The 21137-nt window shown below is 40.3% G+C and overlaps 1 protein-coding gene across 4 annotated transcripts in view; it reads right to left on the minus strand.

Annotated features, from left to right (window-relative positions):
* Positions 1 to 21137, minus strand: part of TOX (thymocyte selection associated high mobility group box) — a 227305-nt gene that overhangs the window by 97712 nt on the left and 108456 nt on the right. For all 4 annotated transcript variants that reach the window (XM_069779389.1, XM_069779392.1, XM_069779388.1 and 1 more), the window contains exon 2: positions 10891 to 10956. In XM_069779389.1, the coding sequence (XP_069635490.1) occupies positions 10891 to 10956 (66 nt within the window). The remainder of the gene's footprint in view (positions 1 to 10890; positions 10957 to 21137) is intronic.

Raw genomic sequence — 21137 nt, forward strand, 5'->3', positions numbered from 1 at the left:
TTGCTGGGAAACATGTTTTCAGTGAAGGTTGTAAATTGAAATACATTTTAAAGATGGCAATAAGTAGAAGCACAAATATTATAAAAGATTACAAGATCTGGGCTCTGCAAACACTAATACTGTAATCGAAGCACTTAAACTTCCCTTCAGACAAAGACCCAGCTGTGCACTTTTCCTATTTAGAAAGTTAGAGTAAATTTATGAGAGAAGTGCAAGTCTTTTTTAGAATTACTGATCAACCCCCAAAGCAATTCCTTAGGAATACCCAAGAGCCTTAGGTGTACACGGGGCATCCTTAGACCTCCAACCTGGAGTCTTGGCCCGCTCACCTGTGCCATCCTCCCACCCTTCTTAGTACGTCCACAGTGGGGACCCACGCATGGTCGTTGTTCGACACCCTTTCCATTGCTCTCCTGAAAAGAAAGGGACTTGGTCCCCCCCAGTGTGTGACAGTCCCTAATAGTGCAACCTCCAAAGAGCAGCATTGGGGGTGCTTTAGCAGGATCCCTGCATAAACACAGTTCCTGCTTGTCCAGTGTTTTGGGGATGCTGAAAGGAAGGGGAGACTTTAACCACAATAGGTTTCTACATGCTACCTCCTAAAGACAAGTGGAGCATTTCCATCCCCTCATAGATACTGCTTCAGAGTGTTTACAGACCAGGAAAAGGAGACACAGAATATTCACAAGATTTTCTTTGCAACAATAAGTGCAAATGTGGCGGGTTGACCCTGGCTGGACATCAGGTGCCCACCAAAGCCGTTCTATCACTCCCCCCGCCTCAGCTGGATGGGGGAGAGAAAATATAACAAAGGGCTCGTGGGTCGAGATAAGGACAGGAGAGATCACTCACCAATTACTGTCACGGGGAAAACAGACTCAGCTTGGGGAAAATTAACTCAATTTATTACCAATCAACCAGAGTAGGGTAATGAGAAATAAAACCAAATCTCAAAACACCTTCCCTCCACCCCTCCCTTCTTCCCAGGCAAAACTTCACTCCTGGATTCTCTACCTAGCCCCCCGCAGCGGAGCAGGGGAACGGGGAATGGGGTTTACGGTCAGTTCATCACACGTTATTTCTGCCGCTTCATTGTCCTCAGGGGCAGGACTCCTCACACTCTTCCCCTGCTCCAGCATGGGGTCCCTCCCATGGGAGACAGTCCTCCACGAACCTCTCCAGCGTGGGTCCTTCCCATGGGCTGCAGTCCTTCAGGAGCACACTGCTCCAGCGTGGGTCCCCCACGGGGTCACAAGTCCTGCCAGAAAACCTGCGCCGTAGGCTCCTCTCTCCACGGGTCCGTGAGTCCTGGCAGGAGCCTGCTCCAGCACGGGCTTCCCACGGGGTCACAGCCTCCTTCAGGCACCCACCTGCTCCGGCGTGGGGTCCTCTACGGGCTGCAGGTGCATATCTGCTCCACCATGGACCTCCCTGGGCTGCAGGGGGACAGCCTGCCTCACCGTGGTCTTCACCACAGGCTGCAGGAGAATCTCTGCTCTGGCACCTGGAGCATCTCCTCCCCCTCCTTCTTCACCGACCTTGGGGTCTGCAGGGTTCTTTCTCTCATGTGTTCTCACTCCTCTCTCTGGCTGCCATTTCTGTCTGTCCCAGCAACTTTTTCCTTCTTAAATCTGTTCTCCCAGAGGTGCTACCACTATCGCTGATGGGCTCGGCCTTGGCCAGTGGCGGGTCCGTCTTAGAGCAGGCTGGTATTGGCTCTGTCGGACACAGGGGAAGCTTCCAGCAGCTTCTTACAGAAGCCACCCCTGTAACCACCCCCCTAACCTTGCCACACAAAGCCAATACAGCAAATTATTATAATTATTATTACTATTATTACTACTATTATTATATTTTAATGAAAGCTAAGATTCTTAAGGTAACTTGGGATCCTATTTGACAGGTTTTGGTGTGTACTATACTGCAGGGAGTATCACCCATGGAATAATCTTGAACTTAACACCACAAGATACACTTCTATAAATTACTCACTACATTTGCTAAATATTCTTTTTCAACTAGAGATAAAAAGCATATTAAAAATAAAACACTTTTTAGAGACCCTCTCTGCAAAACATACCTAAATTATGCTCACTACAAAGCACTGGGTAATAAAATGATCAATATACATATTCAATAAGCAGAATTTAACTTAAAAAAATAGGAATCACATCTTCACAAATCCTGCTGCTTGAAAATATAGATGATACACCACATTTAGCGTGTCAGAAGCCTCATTAACATCATAGACTCTAAACCAGCAATCAAGACAGTGTGCTCTTCACATGTTTACATTTTTAAATGCTCTTAAAATAGCAGTAGTATAAATTTACATTTAAGTATTTCTGTTTAGGGGGCAAATATTCAGTCTAAATTTCCAGATCGCTTCTGAGAAAGACATCAAAAGATGAAATAATGTTGTACCCAGGGCACACAATGATGAAGGACAACAAATCCTTTTCTTTTCTGTTCTGGTTGAGCTGTTTTGTTTTTTTTTTTTCTTTTTCTTTTCTTTATTTAGAAAAGCTCAGGAACAATGGACTGCTTCTCAGTATTCAGAACAACAGTGGGTCCTACCCATGTTATACCTCTCCTAAACAGCCATTGAAATTTCCAGAAAAATGTCTGCTTTAATGTAAAATGTCACCACTCGAGAAAAGGAAGATCAAAACAGAGGCATGGTTACTCTTTGAAATTCTTCTGATTTTACTTTTGTTTAGCCCTGTGCCAATCGCAGGAAAAGCTGAAAGCTGAGGGATATGAAAGCTCCCAATTCCTGTCAGTTGTCCCACTGACTTTAATGCCTAGATTTTGGACCTAGGACTTTATAGTAACAAGGCCAAGGAATGCTCAGTACATGAATGAGTCAAGATTATTCAAGCAAGTAAAACTGGCAGGATCTGGCCCTCTATTAATAAAGTGTCATGTAAGCAGTAAGGCTGCTGAGACCTCAGTAATAAGCTCAATCGTACTAATGTCGTACCAACTATCAGTAGTGTAGTACCTATTAAGACATTTTTATAAACTGCAAGAAATATGCAAGCTATTACAAGATATAATTCTGAAAAGCAGGCTTCTATGTAAGAAGCCAATTTAAGAGGAAAACAACATAAACAATAGTAACTTGTGTGCTCAAGTGAAGCATCTTTTTAATTTTGAGTAATGAAGATGTCAAGCCAAATGCTAGAGTAGTTTAACTTAATTAGGTGGCCTATTTTTCCAGGCAGCCTTTCATTTCCCATTGAAAACTCAGCTTGTATGCACGGCAACAAGAGCAATTTTGTCTGTAATGAATACCTCTGGGACTCCACGGAGTGATCATTTGAATGTTACATTGAAGACTGGTTTGAGTAACTAGTTTGGGCTTGTTGAGATGCCAGACTTCGTAAAACTAACTAGATTAATCAAAGCCTGGCATCTTATCGGTTTATTCGGTCAGAGGTCAACAGGTCAAACTGACTCTACTGCAGCAGCCCTTGCCAAAAGGGACAGTATAATAGTAATTGGTCTAATTTGTAGTTCAAATTCATGTAATTCTTCCAGACGTTTTATGGACCAAAAAAGTTCATTTTATGTGAAGCTCAGTTGAAAAATACTGCCTTTAACATTTCCCATGGTTACGTCCCATAATTCATCCACACTGCTGACCTGTAGAGTTTCCTGGAAAGGAAACTACATAACTAAAATATATGATGTCTATAATCTGTTTTCACATGCTAAAAAAGTTGTACATGAAGGAGTAGAGGGAAACATTTTGAAGGATATTTTACACTGGTTGCTCATTAAACAGAAAGTTCTCTCATGTCATGCACAGCAAAAGCAAAAAGCAGTGCCTTTTCTCTTGTGATATGGGAAAAAATACCTCTGGCTTTTGGACAGAGAATTCATCATCTGATGATTGATTTTCTGTTTACCTTTTTCATGGTAAAATAATAGGTTTTGTTATTTTTACTTTATTGATTTATAGTGGGCCTATCACTGAAGTTGCTATCATCCTGATGCCACAGCTAAGACAAGATGCAGTGTTTACATTACTTCCCTCCCATTGGCAACTCTTAAGGAAAATACTTTTAATTGATGCACAGGATCACTGTGTATACAACAGGGCCAAGTTCACAATTTTAGCATTACTCTAGCAGTATCTGACATTTACTTCTAAAGCCCCAAACTTCTGGAGCAAGGCAATTACCCTCCAAACCTGCTTTCATTAAAAAGAGTTTAGCCCACATAGCTGTAAAGAAAATGTAAGTGCAAGGTTTCTACAGACAGAAGACAAATAGAAGGATGAAAAATTTTGTTATATTTGCTGAGGTTTCTGCTATGATCTAAATTTTACAGATCCACGCTAATGATTTTTGAAGGCTGGAGAGGGACACTTTTGTTTATATAACTGTAATTATGGGTATGTTTGCTTAGGATCCTTAGGGAAAAGATTTTGCCCTCTTTAGTGTTTTCACAGCATGTGCTATAGAACAGGCATTAAATGAAAGAACCATTAAGTAAAGGCATGTTTAAGTAACTCATTTTTCAGAGATAAGTAGGTCATATACATTTCTTCTTCTGGTTGGAGTACAAGTTCAACGCTTGCTGAACACAACCTGACTAAAATGAATTTCTGTAAAGGAGGGTAAAGGTATTTCGCCTGAGTTATGTGTTCTCTGTGAAATTTGAAAAAGCTCTTAAATGCAGGTCAACAGGCCATAATTTTGACTTTTTTCATAAAAGTTGAGGTATTTGATTACAAAAAAAATTTAAAATATCCTTGAATACATACACAGCACGTGCACATACATTTTGCATTAAAGCTAAAGACATTCATACAGACTTGTATAACACATCCCTGCAGAGAAGGACTTGGGGATATTGGTGGATGACAAACTGGACATGAGCCAGTAATGTGCACTTGCAGCCCAGAAAGCCAACTGTATCCTGGGCTGCATAAAAAGAAGCATCACCAGCAGGTTAAGGGAGGTGATTTTCCCCCTCTACTCAGCTCTCATGAGACTCCACCTGGAGTACTGCATCCAGCTCTGGGGTCCCCAGCACAAGACAGACATGGACCTGTTAGAGTGGGTCCAGAGGAGGGACCACAAAAATGATCAGAGGACTGGAACACCTCTCCTGTGAAGAAAGGCTGGCAGCGTTGCCGTTGTGCAGCCTGGAGAAGAGAAGGCCCTGGGGAGACCTTACTGCAACCTTTCAATATATAAAGGGGGCTTATAAGAGAGATGGAGAAAGACTTTTTACCAAGGACAAGGGGCAGTGGTTTTAAACTGAAAGCAGGTAGATTTAGATTGGAGATGAGGATGACATTTTCTATGATGAGGGTGGTGAGACACTGGAGCAGGTTGCCCAGAGAAGTTGTGGATGCCCCATCATCAGAAGTGTTCAAGGTCAGGTTGGATGGGGCTTTGAGCAACCTGATTTAGTGAAAGATGTCCCTGCCCTTGGCAGGGGATTGGATTAGATGATCTTCAAATACGCCCTCCAACTCAAACCATTCTGTGATTCTATATACTTCTATCTATAAACATATACATAGCCTTATTAATGCAACTGTTGATGTATTTTTATCAGGGACTCAATTCTTTCCAGACTCTGTGCCTGATGCTAAGACACATTAAAAGATTATGTTCTATACAAAAGGGAAAGGTAGGTAAAATTACATCTACCTTTAACCACTCATCCAGGATCTGAAAGACCTGCCTAGTGTTTTTGTTTCCCTGAGGCCATTTAAACCTACATCCCATTTTTGGAGTGGAAAGTGGCATCTATAGCCTACTTCAGAGAAACAAAGGAGTGAGAAGCGGACTCCTTCTTGATGATAATCTATTTTTGAAATTAAAAGATAGTGGACCAGGAAGAGGGAGGTGGAATATGGTCCAAAACAGCCCTGAACTACAGCCAGTGAGCTGACTGACCAGGTGGCATTGCCCTCTCACTGTAGAGCAGCCTTTCAACTAATGAGCAAAAGCTTTCCAGCTTTTGAGCAGGATTGCCCTGGACTTCAGGGTAGTACGTACCCATGGGACTACACTTGGACCACTTAGTGATTCTCCATCTAAGAATGCTGCCTTTTCTGAATCCTTTCCAAGGCAGCCAACTCCTGCCTTGCTCTGCTGACTGTGGCTCTAGAAGAGCGGCAATAAAGAAGAGCCATATCTTCTGGCAGGAATGGGATACAGTATCCTGAAATTCTATTCTACCTACAGGGAAGGACTAATACAGAGCAAGAGAGGGCAGCTATTATGTAGCATTTATCCATCCCTACTTCACATAAGTAATAGCTATCCCATTAACACCCTAAGCATTAAGGTATAAACATGTAAAAAGAAGTTAGGGATATACCTAGGACCATGTGCATATGGCAACAAAAGCCAGAGAAACCCTTTAGTTTCTTATTAACATGAAAAATCTCTCTGCTGGATGTCATTCTACCCTATTTTACCCTGGAGCTGTACAGGACAAAACAGTTTTGATACCCACAGTGCCCATTGTATCAAAGAGCATGCATACGTATCTTATACAGATCTCCCTGGCATAGCTCTGGGAGGGAGGAAAATACCACCTCTGTGCAAACAGTATTCCTTCCTCTGCCTCGGGTATCTCTTTTCTTCCCACTGGGGCAATGGAGGTACTGCCCCAAACCATCAGCTCCAGGCCAATTCTCCTCTCTTCCCTTTGGATTGTGCAGGGTATTTGGCAGCTGGATTCATTAACCTTAACATTTATCAGGCCTTAGGAAGGCTACAAAAGTGCCAAGGCTTTCTGCAAGAGAGTCCTGAATTACATTCTGTATTGTGAGTAGGAAGAAATGTAAAATAAACAATATAATTTTACACTGTGCTATGCATGGCCCACAAATTACAGGAGCAGGAATTACATGAAGTACAATTCATCTCTGAGATTCCAATTATAAGTGTGGGGAGAAAACAATATATTTGTGTGAATTTGAAATGCCGAGCAGTTGGCATAGTTTTATTTTAAAATGATAAATATTTTCAGATCGAAGTGCAATTAGTAGTGAAAATGTCATGTAGTTTTACTATGTATGTTTGTTAATATGGCTGGCATAACTCATTTAAGACATGCCTGCAGTGCAGAGACCTGTACTACATATATCATAACCAAAAATACAGTACTTACATGTATATATAAAATGTACACAGAGACAACATTGCCAAACAGCCTTTTGGGACAGTTTAAAAGAATATCATTAATTTTTACTGTATACTTCCACTTCTGGCTCAGTTCCAGCACTGGCTTTCTGTAAAAATCATTTCAAGTATAGAATTATGCTATTTGCTTGCAGCAACATCACAGGAACAGTAGTGAGCCATATGTTGCTACTTAGCAACTTAGTCTATAAGTCCCAAAGCATGTACTGATTTGAAAATTGAACAGAAATGATAATTGTTGAGGGATGCTGTGAGGCAACTTGTCTTGGATTACCAAGCTATGCAGATGTTTGATGTTATATAGCAAAAGAAACAAAACTATATTTTTTCTGTCCAATGGCTGAGCTTTTATTTATGTTAGCCTAAAGGGGATAAATTGATTAAAACCCTCAAAATAATACAAGGGTATGTTTTTCTGGATATGAACACTTTGCAGTAAGCAGAAAGAACTGAAATGCATGTCAGCATGCATCAGGATCCCCAAAACCCTGCCTCTATAGTCACATAATCCTGAAGACAGTCTAATGGAAATCCCTTGGTCTTTGGTGTTGCATACCATGACTCAGTCTGCCAACCTACCTCCCAAATAAACTGTGTCAGACTCTGAAATTAGAAAATGATGCTCGCATCTGACTCAGTCAGCATGATCAGAGCTTGAATAAAAGTTTCTGATAGGACCGCGCATCTCCTAACATGTGGGATTCGTATTTTAGTTAACAGCAGATGTGCATCCATCAAGGAAAGTGGAAAAATGAATTCACTCCTCATTCTGACAGGATTCAAACCCTTATCTCTGATCCTGCAAGGCAACAGCCAAGTTTTTGAGGGTGGGAAGGAGCCTGCACTCTTCTCACTGAGGTCGTGCAACTGTAAGGCTCATGAGAAAGATGCAAAATGGACACAGGACAAAACTCTATGGATAAAGTGACTAGGCTTTCACCTGGGAGAGAACACTTTCTCATCTCTTTTTATGGGATTATTTGTTTTACATCCAGTAACTGTGAGAGGAAAATGAACAAACAGTCCTGAAAACAGGGACCAGAAAACACAGTCACATCCTTTCCTCTTCCTCTCCCTCCCCATTAAGCTACACAGCCTTGCATGCTTTGTTTTCAGAGTAGCGAATATCATATTCTTTCCAGTTTTAACAAGCAGATTGGATGTTGAAATGGTAGTCAGTTCACCAATTTTGGCTGACCACCAAATGTTTATGCCTGAGATAGGAATGGTGCCCCATTACAGTGGGTGAAGACCTTGCCAATACTGTCATGGAGAGCTGCTTAGTTCCTTTGAGGAATGACTAGCAGCTATCTTATGTCAGGAGCAGGTTTGGGAAAGCTTCTCTTGCAGTCCCAGGTTCTTGCCAAAACAAGAGGGAGGCAGGTTTCTAACATACCCCGGCTTCCTGTTCCTACTGGGTGTTTTTTTGTCTCCTTTTTAAAAAAAATATTGCTATTATTACAGGCTTTCAGATATATTCACTTAAAAAACCACTGCAATGTTGTAAGCACCAGGAGAGAATCACAGTAAGGGAAAGGAGGGTGCGACAGCCCAAGGCTGACGGCTTCTCTCAAACAGGCACAGGAAGCTGTTTGACTGGTGTGCTTTTGGTAGTAACTCAAAATACTGTGCCTGGCAGTTGAGCTACCTCTTGCCACATGGATCCCCCAGCAAAGGACAGAAGGTTTTGACACCTGCCTCTGGGTTTTGAACTCCACCTGGGAGCCAGACACCCAAGAGCTCGGCTTTGCCATAGCGAGATTTTAAGTCTGTTTAAGTCTTTCTTGGTTCCAGTCCTTAGTAAGCATTCAGGGTTTTCTGTCATCTTTGAATTTGGAAATGTTTCATTTGATAGACTTTTTCCTTGAAGACAACGTCATTTGCACTTAAAATATCTAGGCCTGGATCTTTAAAGGTACTTTAAGCACCTTACTTCCACTGAAATCAGTGAGTGTTAGATGCATAAATATCTCTGAGGATCTGGGCCTTGTTAGCACATGTAGAAACCGCATAAAAGATTAAAACTTATACTTTTAATTTTTCAATATGCCATTTAAATTATTTAAACTACATGCATACACAGCACAAAAATATCAACAGAAGAAAAATAATTCTGATGTATAATACAGATTTGCAATTCTTTATTCAAAACTATTTAAGACAGACATAATGATTGTCTGAAAGGTAGCAGCTGCCTTATAACAGCAATCATTCACAGAGTTTGTATTTCTACTGTTTCAAACAAATTCAATTAGCCCTTGCACTTCAAAACCCTTAAGGCATAAATGAGATGATACTAGGCTGCTTTAATCTAATAGTAATACTAAAACTTGTCAGTACAGTTTTTGGATTAATGGTTAGAGAAAAATTAATAATATAATTTTTCATTTTTTAATCAAACAGTTCTATTCTAAACTACCTCTGGATCTTGGAGGGTTCCTAGCTGAATAAGTTCAATCACACACAAATCCTAAATGCAAAGTACAGTTGGTCTCTAAAGGTATTTCAGAGTAACTTCAACAGAAGGCTGGGAAGCAACATGGTGGAACATTTTAAAGACAGTCTTTTTGATTGAACAATGTAGCTCATCTCACACAGCCTCCTGCTTCCCTGCCCTCAAATGAACCCGTGTACCTGAAGAACCCTACTTCATGAAGACATTTAGCTTTGAATGTACTGTCACTTTCCAAGGCTGTTGATTCCTAAATTACATCCTGCTCATCTACACACATTTACTATGCATGCAAACTTACTTCCCACCTAATGAGAGCTCTTCACATAATCCTACTAGTCCTGTCAGAAAGAGGTATATCAGACTAGCCACTGCTGAGCCTGAGATATTGCATGACATAGACCACAAGTCTGATTATTCAGGGCAATTTCTGACACAATTTAACTGACCTGCATCACTATCACCATCACTTACTAACGTGGAATTAAACTGACCAAAACGTGTGAAGTAAATGAAAATTTCTCCCCTAAATAATAGATGTAGCTACAGGTAGACAAACCAAAAATTCCAAAATTATTTTTGCTTTTTAGGAAGTAATTAAAAACCTTCATTCTTAGAATCTGTAGTATTTTAGGGTTCAAGTGGAAAGTTGGAAGATCTTTAAATATACACCTGATATCAGCATTTAGTGTGTAGGGTTCTCCAAAAGGGAAAGGACTCAAAAATACCTGTAAAGAATCCACATCACATTAAACCTTCTGGGCAGCAAGCTACAGAAGACCAAGGCATTGCCTTAACCCCACTGCTAATTGTGCAACATCGGTAACATTCCTCAGCCATACAATTACTGTTAAAGCTGCAATTCTTCAACTACAACTGGCCTACGAGTGATAATTAAAGCTATTTGTGACATGTGTAGCTTATAATGATTAACTTGTCTGCAGTCAGATAAACAAATAACCTGCACCTGTAAAGACTTTATTTCCTGAAGGTAAAACAACTGTTTAGAAAAGATCATGCTGGCAAAACAGCTGCTTGCATTCTGGAGAGGAAACAAGGTAGTATCTTTCAACAAACGCCAACTCTGGTGTTTTATCAGCTCTATCTCATTAACTGGAAACAAGGCTTAAATGCTTTGTTTATAAATTATGATTATTCCTGATTGCAGCAGTTACTGATAGTGCCACTCATTTGCAATGCAACTCTTTGAATTTGTTTAATTACAATTTGAAACAAGGCAGAGAAGATTAATTAACCCACCTGGCTGGCTGGCACATAGTCCTGGCTCGGCTCTGTCATACTCATATACATGTTCTCACCGTCAAACTGCAAAGGAAATAATAGTAAACATTCAGCAAACTTGAATATTTTTCAGCATTGACTGAAAAAAACGGTAGCCATAAAATAATATTACATTCTGGTTTTAGAGACTTGTAATTGCATGTGTGCATCTTGTCTTTGATGTTCCTGTTGTCATCCTTATTGACCCTGGATGTCAGTGATTTGGAGTAATTAGCGCTCTAGTAATTACAGCTAGCAAGCAAGAAATGAATGGTTTCCTTTCATCTGCAATCTGTTTTAAAACAAAATGGCTCATTTTGTGCACCATGTATACATATTGCTGTTGGTTGTAATGAAGTACTAAGTGAATTGCACAGTTACTGAGAAAAGGAAGATGAGAATAGAAACTGCACTAAAATGCATCTTAATGGATTCCAACTTTAGCTTCTGAGCAGAACAAGAGTTGAAATTTCAAAACAAATTAAACCCCCTCCTATTGAAATGTTCCCATATCAGAAAGTAGGAAATACATTTCCAGACAGCTTTCAGACATCTGAACGTATGAAACAGTATACCTCCTGACCATATGGTGTAAGAGGATAGTTTGCTCGATGTGTGAATAAAGTAAACATTCATAATCAGAACTGCAAAAATACCCTTCCGTAAATGACAAATACCATTCCTGGAAATGTATACAAAGCTTTTTTGTTGCTGTTCTTTTCTCCCCTCAGCTGCAGTTAAGAAGTAACAGAAATGTGATAGAAAGGAGTTAAAATCTGAAGGTCTAGATGGAGAAAAACTGTCAGGACTGAAGCCTCATCCGGTACCAACTCAAAGAAGTATAAAACTACAATTTCTTATGTAATCTGGAAAATGTCCCCATAGAACTTGTCATGCCGCTCAAGTGGCAGTGCCAACAGGGCAACTATAGCCCCAGTGTCCACTCAGAAGGTAGGAAAAATCTTTCCAAACCTTTCAAGTAGAAATGAACAACAGCAGGAATCCCCATGCCCAGTCATCAACCACAAATTTCCAGCTGTTATGAGGTCTGTTTGAAATAACTTTCACCTGACCCCTTCTGTGAATGCTTAGAGTGACATATTTTGGACATGCGCCATTATTTCTGATGATGTGGTGGCTTTTTTAAAAAGTCCCCACTACTGAGCTTGCTCTGCTCCTGCAGAAGGTGTCAGTGAAAAAGTCCATGGACATTGCTTGATTCGTGCTAGGCTTCTCGGGATATCCTATCTGCAAGGTGCATTATACTCAACTAGAACAGGGCGGCAAAGTCAAACTGTGGCTTTGGCAGATAGCTCTACCAATTTTTGCTGAGGTGGCTGAAAAGGTTTTGGCTTCCAGCTGTTCATCCTCCTCTGCCAGAGGCTACAAGGCTTGTAACAGCAGCAGTAGAAATGAACAAGTGCCAGCTCCTGGCACAGCAGCTGAAGGTCTGCCCGTCCTGGCCAGACCTATTTAATAGATAGTCACAGCCTATCTGTCAGAAGTCCTAGTTTCATGGGAGGGAAAGGATTATGCCACAGGCACAGATCTGCCATAGGGAATAGAGTATTTCCAAAGTTTGATGGAATAGAGATAGTTGGATTAGATCATAAAAATAGGGATCGATGGTTGTTCCTTTATTGTTTCTTGTTTGCTCTTGCCATTTCTTTCAGCTTTCTCATTCAAGAATGTTCTTATTTATTAGCATTCAAAGTAGAGTGTTGGAGAAAATTTTTTAGCATCTGGATTGTTTGCACAGTGGAAAAAATGCATTGTTTCTTCTGCTCAGATGAACAGGTGAAATTCTGAAGAGAGATTTCACAGCCTGCAGTTGGAAACCAAGCGCCCCATTGCAAGGCCTACAGGAACTCAACTTATACAGCTTGTCAGACGAAAGGCTGAAAGGTGCCTTGATCACTGTGATTGGTACTTACACCCTGGAAAGATATCTGATAGCAAGATGTCAGCCTTCCTGACAGTGGTATAATGAGATCTAGTGTTGAGAAATGGGAGTTATAGAAATTCAGTCCTGAAATAAGATACAAGTTCCTACTTTAGAAGATAATTAAGCATTATGTCAACAGCAAACTCATCATTTCTTAGACATTTTAAAATGAAGTTAGATATCTTTTTTCAGAAAAGATGCATTCCATATCATATTTATAAGAAATCCTACAGACAAGATAGTTACACTGTCTGGTTATGGTAGTCCTATCTGCCCCGGAAACCATGATTCCTTAAGTCTCCTATTTTGAATTTCCCTCACTGTCTTCATATGTTTGCTGCACTACATTGCAAGCATTGTTATAATTCAAACACTATGTTGCATGTGTTTAGTTGCAATAAATATGAAGAAATTTCTTTCCCTTTCTGCATACTGGCTAGATAAAATCAAGCGTTATTTCAATTTATTTTGCCTTCCATAATGCCTGAGCCTGTGACTTAAGAATCTTCATGAAGTATACTAGTCTTTTAGATAACTCCCTCTTCTGGATATTTGTTCATCTGTCCTTGCTCCCAAGTTTACAATCACCAAATCTGCATTCACAGAAAAATCTCCCTAAGGTATTTTTCCATGAATCCTGAAAAATTTCATCATTCTGTGTGTTGTTCTTGGATCATCTGCCTACCTGATCAGGGCCTTGCTGCTAGTGGTGCCTCCGGCATTGATAGGATCTTGGGTCTCAGCCTTTCCTGTTCATTGCTTGTGGCCCTCTAGTTAGCTCTGAAATGCTTTTGTTCTACCATGGTCTGTGGGCTTAGTGTGAGCATGTATCAACGAAACCAAAATCCAAAAGTATACATAAAGTTAAACTTCCTGGCCTTTTGACTTGGCCTTAAATGAGAAATGACCTTCCGCAACATTTTGGATTCATTTGTTAGGGTAAGTTCTCAGAAAAATATATTGATGCATAATGTCTGTAAAATCTGAGGGACCGTTAACATCTAAAAATACCTAGCAGCTGTTTGATTTATTACTTAATCTCTTCAATATTGAAACATGGAGTTTAGTCACTGCAATATTTAGCATCTGCTTGTTAGAAGTGTGTGGAAGATGTTGTGTAATAGGTGGTAGAGTTCAATAAGATTTGATGCAATGTGTATTTTTGCAGTGTTTATATTTGCAGGATGCAGACTGTAATGTATTAGCTGACACTAACACTGTTGTCATGTTAGTATTTGTACTACATTTACAGCTATATAAATTATTATCTGCCCTCAGTCTAGTACAGCATGGTGCATGGCTTCTTGGCAGCTCCTAAGACTTCAGATGTGAGACTGAAAACCACCTGTAAACTCAAATGACAAAGCATATACACATGCAATTCCTACAGCAGGTATTCTCAGGCATGCGTCCTTCACGTTCTCAATGTTTACTGAAATGTTTATAAAAGAGTGAAATTATGATTTTTGTATACCAAAATAAAACAGAATGTTTACTTCAATGCTGAATTGTTTATTCATCGTCTTTCCCAACTACCAAAGAAGTGTGGAATACAGATGACTTATACATCCCACCCCCGCCAAAAAAAGGGCTTCAATAACAAGCCTTCAATAACAAGAAGTTCAGAGACACTGATGCAGCACATCATTGTATCTTGCCCAAATGTGACCATCCCACATCGCAACAATAAACTGAGAAAAAAATGCCAATGATTTGATCAACTGGAAGGTTCTACTCTTGTTTCTTCCCATGCATTTCAGAAGCTTCCAAAACAAGCCCCTAAACCCCTGTCCTGGTTTCAGCTGGGATAGAGTTAACTGTCTTCCTAGTAGCTGGTACAGTGCTATGTTTTGAGTTCAGTATGTGAAGAATGTTGATAACACACTGATGTTTTCAGTTGTTGCTCAGTAGTGTTTAGACTATAGTCAAGGATTTTTCAGCCTCTCATGCCCAGACAGGGCAGCTGACCCAAACTGGCCAACAGTGTATTCCATACCATGTGATGTCCCATCTAGTTTAGGAACTGGGAAGGGGGGGGCAGGGAATTGCAGCTCGGGGACTGGCTGGGTGTCGGTGGGTGGGTGGTGAGCAATTGCCCTGCGCATCATTTGTACATTTCAATCCTCTTATTACTACTGTTGTCATTTTATTAGTGTTATCATGATCATTATTAGTTTCTTCTTTTCTGTTCTATTAAACCTGGGTTCTTATCTCAACCCAGGAGTTTTACTTCTTTTCCTGATTTTCTCCCCCATCCCACTGGGTGGAGGGGGAGTGAGTGAGTGGCTTCGTGGTGCTTAGTTGCTCGCTGGGGATAAACCACAACGACCCCATAAATGAATATTGAATCATTTCACCTTTTTATACACTGCTTTGTAACATGCAGGCTCTGCAGCATGGCATCTCTCAACAGCTCTCCTCCAGGACAGCTTAACTCATGCTACACCCACCTTGAATTCAGCTTTACAAGTGAGGTGATTAATGAACAGCAGTTCAATCAACCTATCTGGATCAGACAGTGAGTCAAAAGATCAGCAGATACAACCCAAAGATGACTCCAACCACCAGATTTTTATTCCAGGTTATACTCCATGCCTCCAAAATGGTCTTATTTTACTCATCACCCCCAGGTCTACAAGAACCTTGTATTCCCTAAACTTCCCTGCCACTTACTGTGCTTGATTTCAAGCAAAGAAACTGCACAAGCATCACTTAACCTGTGGATGATTCATCCAAACAGAATAGACAAAACACAAAGGCAGGCAGTTAAATGAACTGTCTTTTATGAACCTATGTATGATGTATATATATCATATGACATTTCATCTAAAGCTTTCCCAATGTGTCTCCAAGATCCTTCAGTATCACTAAGGGCAGATTTCAAAATCTTTCATTTTAATCTATTAAAAGTGAATGCTAATACAATATTCTGATGTGTGATAATAACTACTCTTGACAACATTTCTTTTCATATTAAAGTGTAACTGCATGAGAAGTTTGGGTGAGAGCAAACTAAGAATATGACTGCATTGTAATATGAAAAGATATATAACTGGGAGCGGTTTTTAATATATATTCAGAGTTGCATCATATTCTTTATTTAAATGATTACTATAAATAAAACATACAGGCAACACTATGGCATGGCCAGTTAGAATCTTACTTAGACTAACCTTTTGTAAGACAAGTTATAATGTTCAGCAACCAACATGCACAAAATACCCAAGTGCTGTTATTAAATGCAATTTACTCATATAAGTTAGGAACATAATTACATAAACACTGGCTGACTGTTACTGATGCAAGAGCTGTGATAGACTTCAGCAAATGTCCGGACTGGTAAGGCTGTTTTATCAGGCATGTATTTACCAAGGGATTCAAAGCTGGCTCTTGTCTCACATTAGCACGGCGTCATATCAGAGTCATAGGATGTAGTCACGGCCAGGAAGCCTGTTTTCATCTTCCCACTTAGGTTGCAGCCAACTCTGCCAGCATTTATAATAATGATTATGAAGTAGCAAAGTTTGCAGGAATGGTATTTTTTTTATTCATTCTTTATGTGCTTCTTTAAATGAAAACACCCTATGTGGACTATGTCACAAACACGTTATAATCAGGTTGCACAAAACCAGAGAACAAAATTTCTCATGGTGACACCAACTTAAAGAATCTTTCTTATAGCCTACATACACAGAAAAATTTGGAAGACAAAAAGGAACGGGCAAGAGGGCAGAAAAAACTAGAAGGGGTTGAAAGCCAAAGAGGGTAACTGGAAACAAAACGCTTTTATATACTGCTAACTGTATGTACATAGAGAGTGATTATAAATGCAGAGACATAGCTACATTAGCTTCAGGTGAAAACTGCCACAGGGATGCACAGGTTCAACAGAGGCTTCCAGCCTAACTTTTGTGTCCTCCTCTCCCCACAGGCTACCTTCTTCTATTCCAAGTCACTCTGTCTTCATTGCCAGGGTCACCTATGCTATCTGGATTACAGGGAGAATGAATTTTCACCACTCTCTTTATCTTGTTTCCTTGCTACCTCACACTTCTTTGCTGGTATTGAAAGAAGTGAGGGTTTGGTTTGTCCTTTTTTGTTCAGTTTTCAACTTCTGAGGGAATTCTGTATTTGCTTTCTCTTTGTATGCATATATATGTGCCCTAAGTTCTGCAGGCAGAGTTATATTAGCTAAAAGAAAACAAATCAAGCACATGGATCTCTGAGCTTCTAGTTCATGCTGAAGTACAGTACCGTATGATAGTACTACATCCTGTCCAACGGCAGTGCAGGCAGGGAAGCATGACGAATACTAGCCCATATGGCTTTTGATGCCAAAACAAGCTTGGGGCTGGGGTGTGGAGGGGGAGCAACTTCAGACACTGTTTTGTCCACAAATGTGTCTCGACAGCGATATCCTGAAATGTAGAGATTAAAGGAGAAGCAGCAAGGGGAGAGATGATCAAATTGGTGAAAGTTGCTGTACTTAATAAGTTCAGCTTCTGGGTAGAGCCACTTGGACTCGACATCCCAATTTCTTCAAAGGATGTTACAGATCTTCAAAGCCTGTGTTATTAATCACATAATCTAAATAGAAATTTCTCCCGTCTTAGATTGGAACTGGAAGCTAGATTTAAATTTGAACTTTAACTATACGTTTTAACTATAGTTTACCTTGCTCTGACAGCACCCCAACACAATTCATTGTGTTCCATTTTAAGAAAATGTTGCAATAACATTGTGTAAAAAGATAATTTATTTCTAGTGATTTAGTGATTTTAGTGCTTACGGCTTATAGATATCATTTGTAACTTACATTATCTAAAAGCTGCTAATCCTGAAAAAGCTTTAAAACTAGGTAATTTTGTTTATTTTAAACCAAATACCAAGAGTGGACACTGTCTCAGGTTGCTCGATGACAAACAGTGATATTTTATTTTACTCAAAGCTGCTGAAATGAGACTAAAATAATGACGGGATACAACATAAATCATCAAATGGCTATGCTAAAGAAACAGTTGATCTTGTTACAGCAATCACTGAAGATAAAAACAGAGATGCCCTGTAAACATTATTACACAATGGAAAATCCCTTTCTTGACACAGGTTGGCAGAGTGGTATGTCTGTATTAAATTGAAACTCCATTTTGTCTCCTGAACTCCATTTTGTATGCTGTACTGAACACATGTTTAAATTTCCCCAAGACAGGTTATAGTAACGGATTCCAGACAGGCGTCCTTCCCGGGAAAGGGGCTTGACACCTCACTGAAGACTATAACAGGAAAATTGTCAAAAAACAATCTAGTACTATCGACTTCGATTGTCTCTGTTCTGCTGTCTTCCCTCTCTCCTACCAGGATTGTTTTTCAAAAGAGTAGAGAACTGGAAGACTATGAGATTGGGTGAGAATGCCTGAATGGAGCACCATGGCAAAAGGAAGTCAAATTTCTCTGCAGAGCTGAATGTCCCTGTATGGCCAAAGGAAGGTGATTACTGCAGACTGGCAGGACGTAGAGAAGTCCTGTCCCACCTGGAACACTAAGAACCCTCCAGGTCATGGAAAGTTTGATGTGCCAAGCATTACGGAGGAGACGGTGTGTCTCAAGATTATTACTGTTATTAATTTTAATTCTGTAACTCATTTTCAGGAGTAAAGTATTAGGAAAATCCTTTATGTCTCCTGTGCTTTCATTTTCTTACATGTTGCCCAAAAAGTCTAAACCAGGAATATGGGGTATGATGTGTTTAATTAATCCAAGTATAGTGATGTGTGGGCTAGGCATATTGGAGTTGGGAAGGAATCTGCCCCGGTCTCGACGGCTCCCCAGAGAGTGGGAGTGAGCCACAAGGTGGTTCAGCGCTGGCAGCAAGCCCCAGAGCGGGAAGCGAGGGTGCTGCTTCACAAGGATATGCTGTCAGACATTTCCTATACTTAGAAAGAGCCAGAAACAGCGACAAAACTCTCTCTGCCCACAGCACCCAATGGACTTTGATACATTCAGTGCTTGGATCAAAGCGCGATAGGGCTTGCAGACTAGCACTGCACTGTCTCTTTTCTACAGCCTGGCTTTCAAAGGGGATGTGTTTTGAAAATACCCTGCTCGATTCTCCTAGAATGAGGCCATTTTCGTCTCATTTTCCATTTATAACACATACTATTGCCTCAAAAAGTATAGGCAGTGCTGTCAAAGTTTTCTCTCAGATTTTTATGCCTGTGCCATAAATATCCAACCCAGACCTTCTACCACTGCGTTCCCCAAGCTAACTCACTATTTACCACTCTCGTTGCGAGAAAGGGGAGGAACCAGAGGGTCTGCTGAGTACTTTCTCAAGGGTGGCAAGCTGGCTGAATATCTAAATATACAGTGGTAGTTAAAACCTGAATGATGGCACTACAGCATTTGTGTTTTTCCTGCACTTGATAGAGGTTAATGTGGAACTGGAGAGGAGGTGAAGGGGGTGTTTAGCTTCCCGCTTGGAGCCTGCATGTGTCAATGCCTGACAGAGCCTTGAAGTTGTTAGCCTGCATGCAGAGTGGTAGCTGAATGAGGTTACAGTGCTGAGCACAGCAGGCTAATAGAAGTAGGATCAGACTGATAGGAGGAGTGGCAGAGTCCAGGCACAGCAGAGTGTATCAAAGACAGCCCAGGGGAGAGCGGGTACTGTATTAGTCTTTTGTGTACTTTTAAATGGAAGACAGTGAACATGCAGGGATGAACTCTGAACTCTCTCAGCTGGGTTCCTGCTCCTTTTAACCTTGGGTGTTAAATAAAATAAAATAAAATAAAATAAACCCAAACCAACATACTGTAGTCTGGACTCCTATGCTAAACTATCTCTTGCATATTGAATACTCATTAAATAAACATACTGAGATCAAAGTGGCAAGTGCTTTTGTTACTATTTTACTCAATCCACACTAAATTATAGATGTAGCCACCCACTGGGAAAATTGGGTGATAAGGTGGAAAGGTTTGAACAACTAAGATTAGACCTTTCTTTTTCTGCCCACAGTAGCTGAGGAAATGTGTTTAATCAGGTAGGCTTGTAATATTTTCCAACCCAAACACACCTGGCCAGTTTCATGACAAGATCTGATCCTGCATCATGGAAGGTGAAGGGAATTGTGCCATTGTCATTTGGACAGGAACTGGATCAGGTAAAATGGTGAGGCGATAGGGCCCTTCTTTTAGTTTCAGCGTCATTTTTTGTCAATAGTCATCTCTGTCTCACCATTTCAAATGGTAGATTATCTAATAAAATCCAGGAAACCTTAATAAAAAGGATCTACACAGAGCAGACAGAGGACTAAAAAGCATTTTTTGTATATCCATGCGCAGAGTCCCCTGTGTTGCAGTATAGCAGAAGAGAGGCTCCATGGACCTTAGTGAATGAGTTTTGCACAACTAGGACAAAACCATTCCCTTGCATGACTACAGCAGGAGCTGTGTGCAGGGACCCATGGACAGAATTTGACCCACTATGTTATTTATAGAGTGAATGGGGTATATATAGTTCCTGTGGGAATGTACGTCTGCTTCTGCACAGCAGAATCTTAGAAATAAAACGGGCCAGAACATTAACAACAAAAGCACAAGCAAAATTCCACTACTATTCTGAAAATCCTATGACAGAGGGTCTTGAGAAGTAAACTAAAGGTAACAATTGCCAGGTAACTAGAAAATCTTGCCTGAATACTGCTATGCCTCGTGTTTAAAAGAGTAAGGAAAAAAAACCCCATGGCATACTTGGAAAACCATGGCATACTTAGAAATCCAATTTTAAAAAGTTATTGAAAGGCTTGATCACCTAAGAACTTAAACACTCCAGACCGATGCAGCAGGTCATTGAGCACATGCATAACATGCATTAGAATTATCCTGTTGAAGAGGATGACACTGTGAGAGTGTTTAAAATCAAGCACCCATTCAAGTATGTGATGAGATAGGACTCAAGAGCTCAGAAATTTACAAGAACAGGCATAAAATATTGAAGTATCTGCCAAACTCAAATAGGACAAAATCAGCTTAAATTTCTGGTAAACCAAACTATTTAGCACAATCTGATGGGATCTCATTAGGTACAACTAATTCAGACCTGGAGAGAGTGATAACAAAAATGACTAATTGCAAGAATTTAGCAAAACACAGACATCTGTTAAATGACAAGAGTGTTGTAGGGCTGATACACAATCATAGTTTACCAAAACAGCTACCATGGCAGCCATATGGACAATCCTACTTCCATCCACAGTTACTCTGGTATATGAGGAGCTCCATT

The sequence above is a fragment of the Haliaeetus albicilla genome, chromosome 3, assembly GCF_947461875.1.
Source record: "Haliaeetus albicilla chromosome 3, bHalAlb1.1, whole genome shotgun sequence".
In the NCBI taxonomy this organism is placed as follows: Eukaryota; Metazoa; Chordata; class Aves; order Accipitriformes; family Accipitridae; genus Haliaeetus; species Haliaeetus albicilla.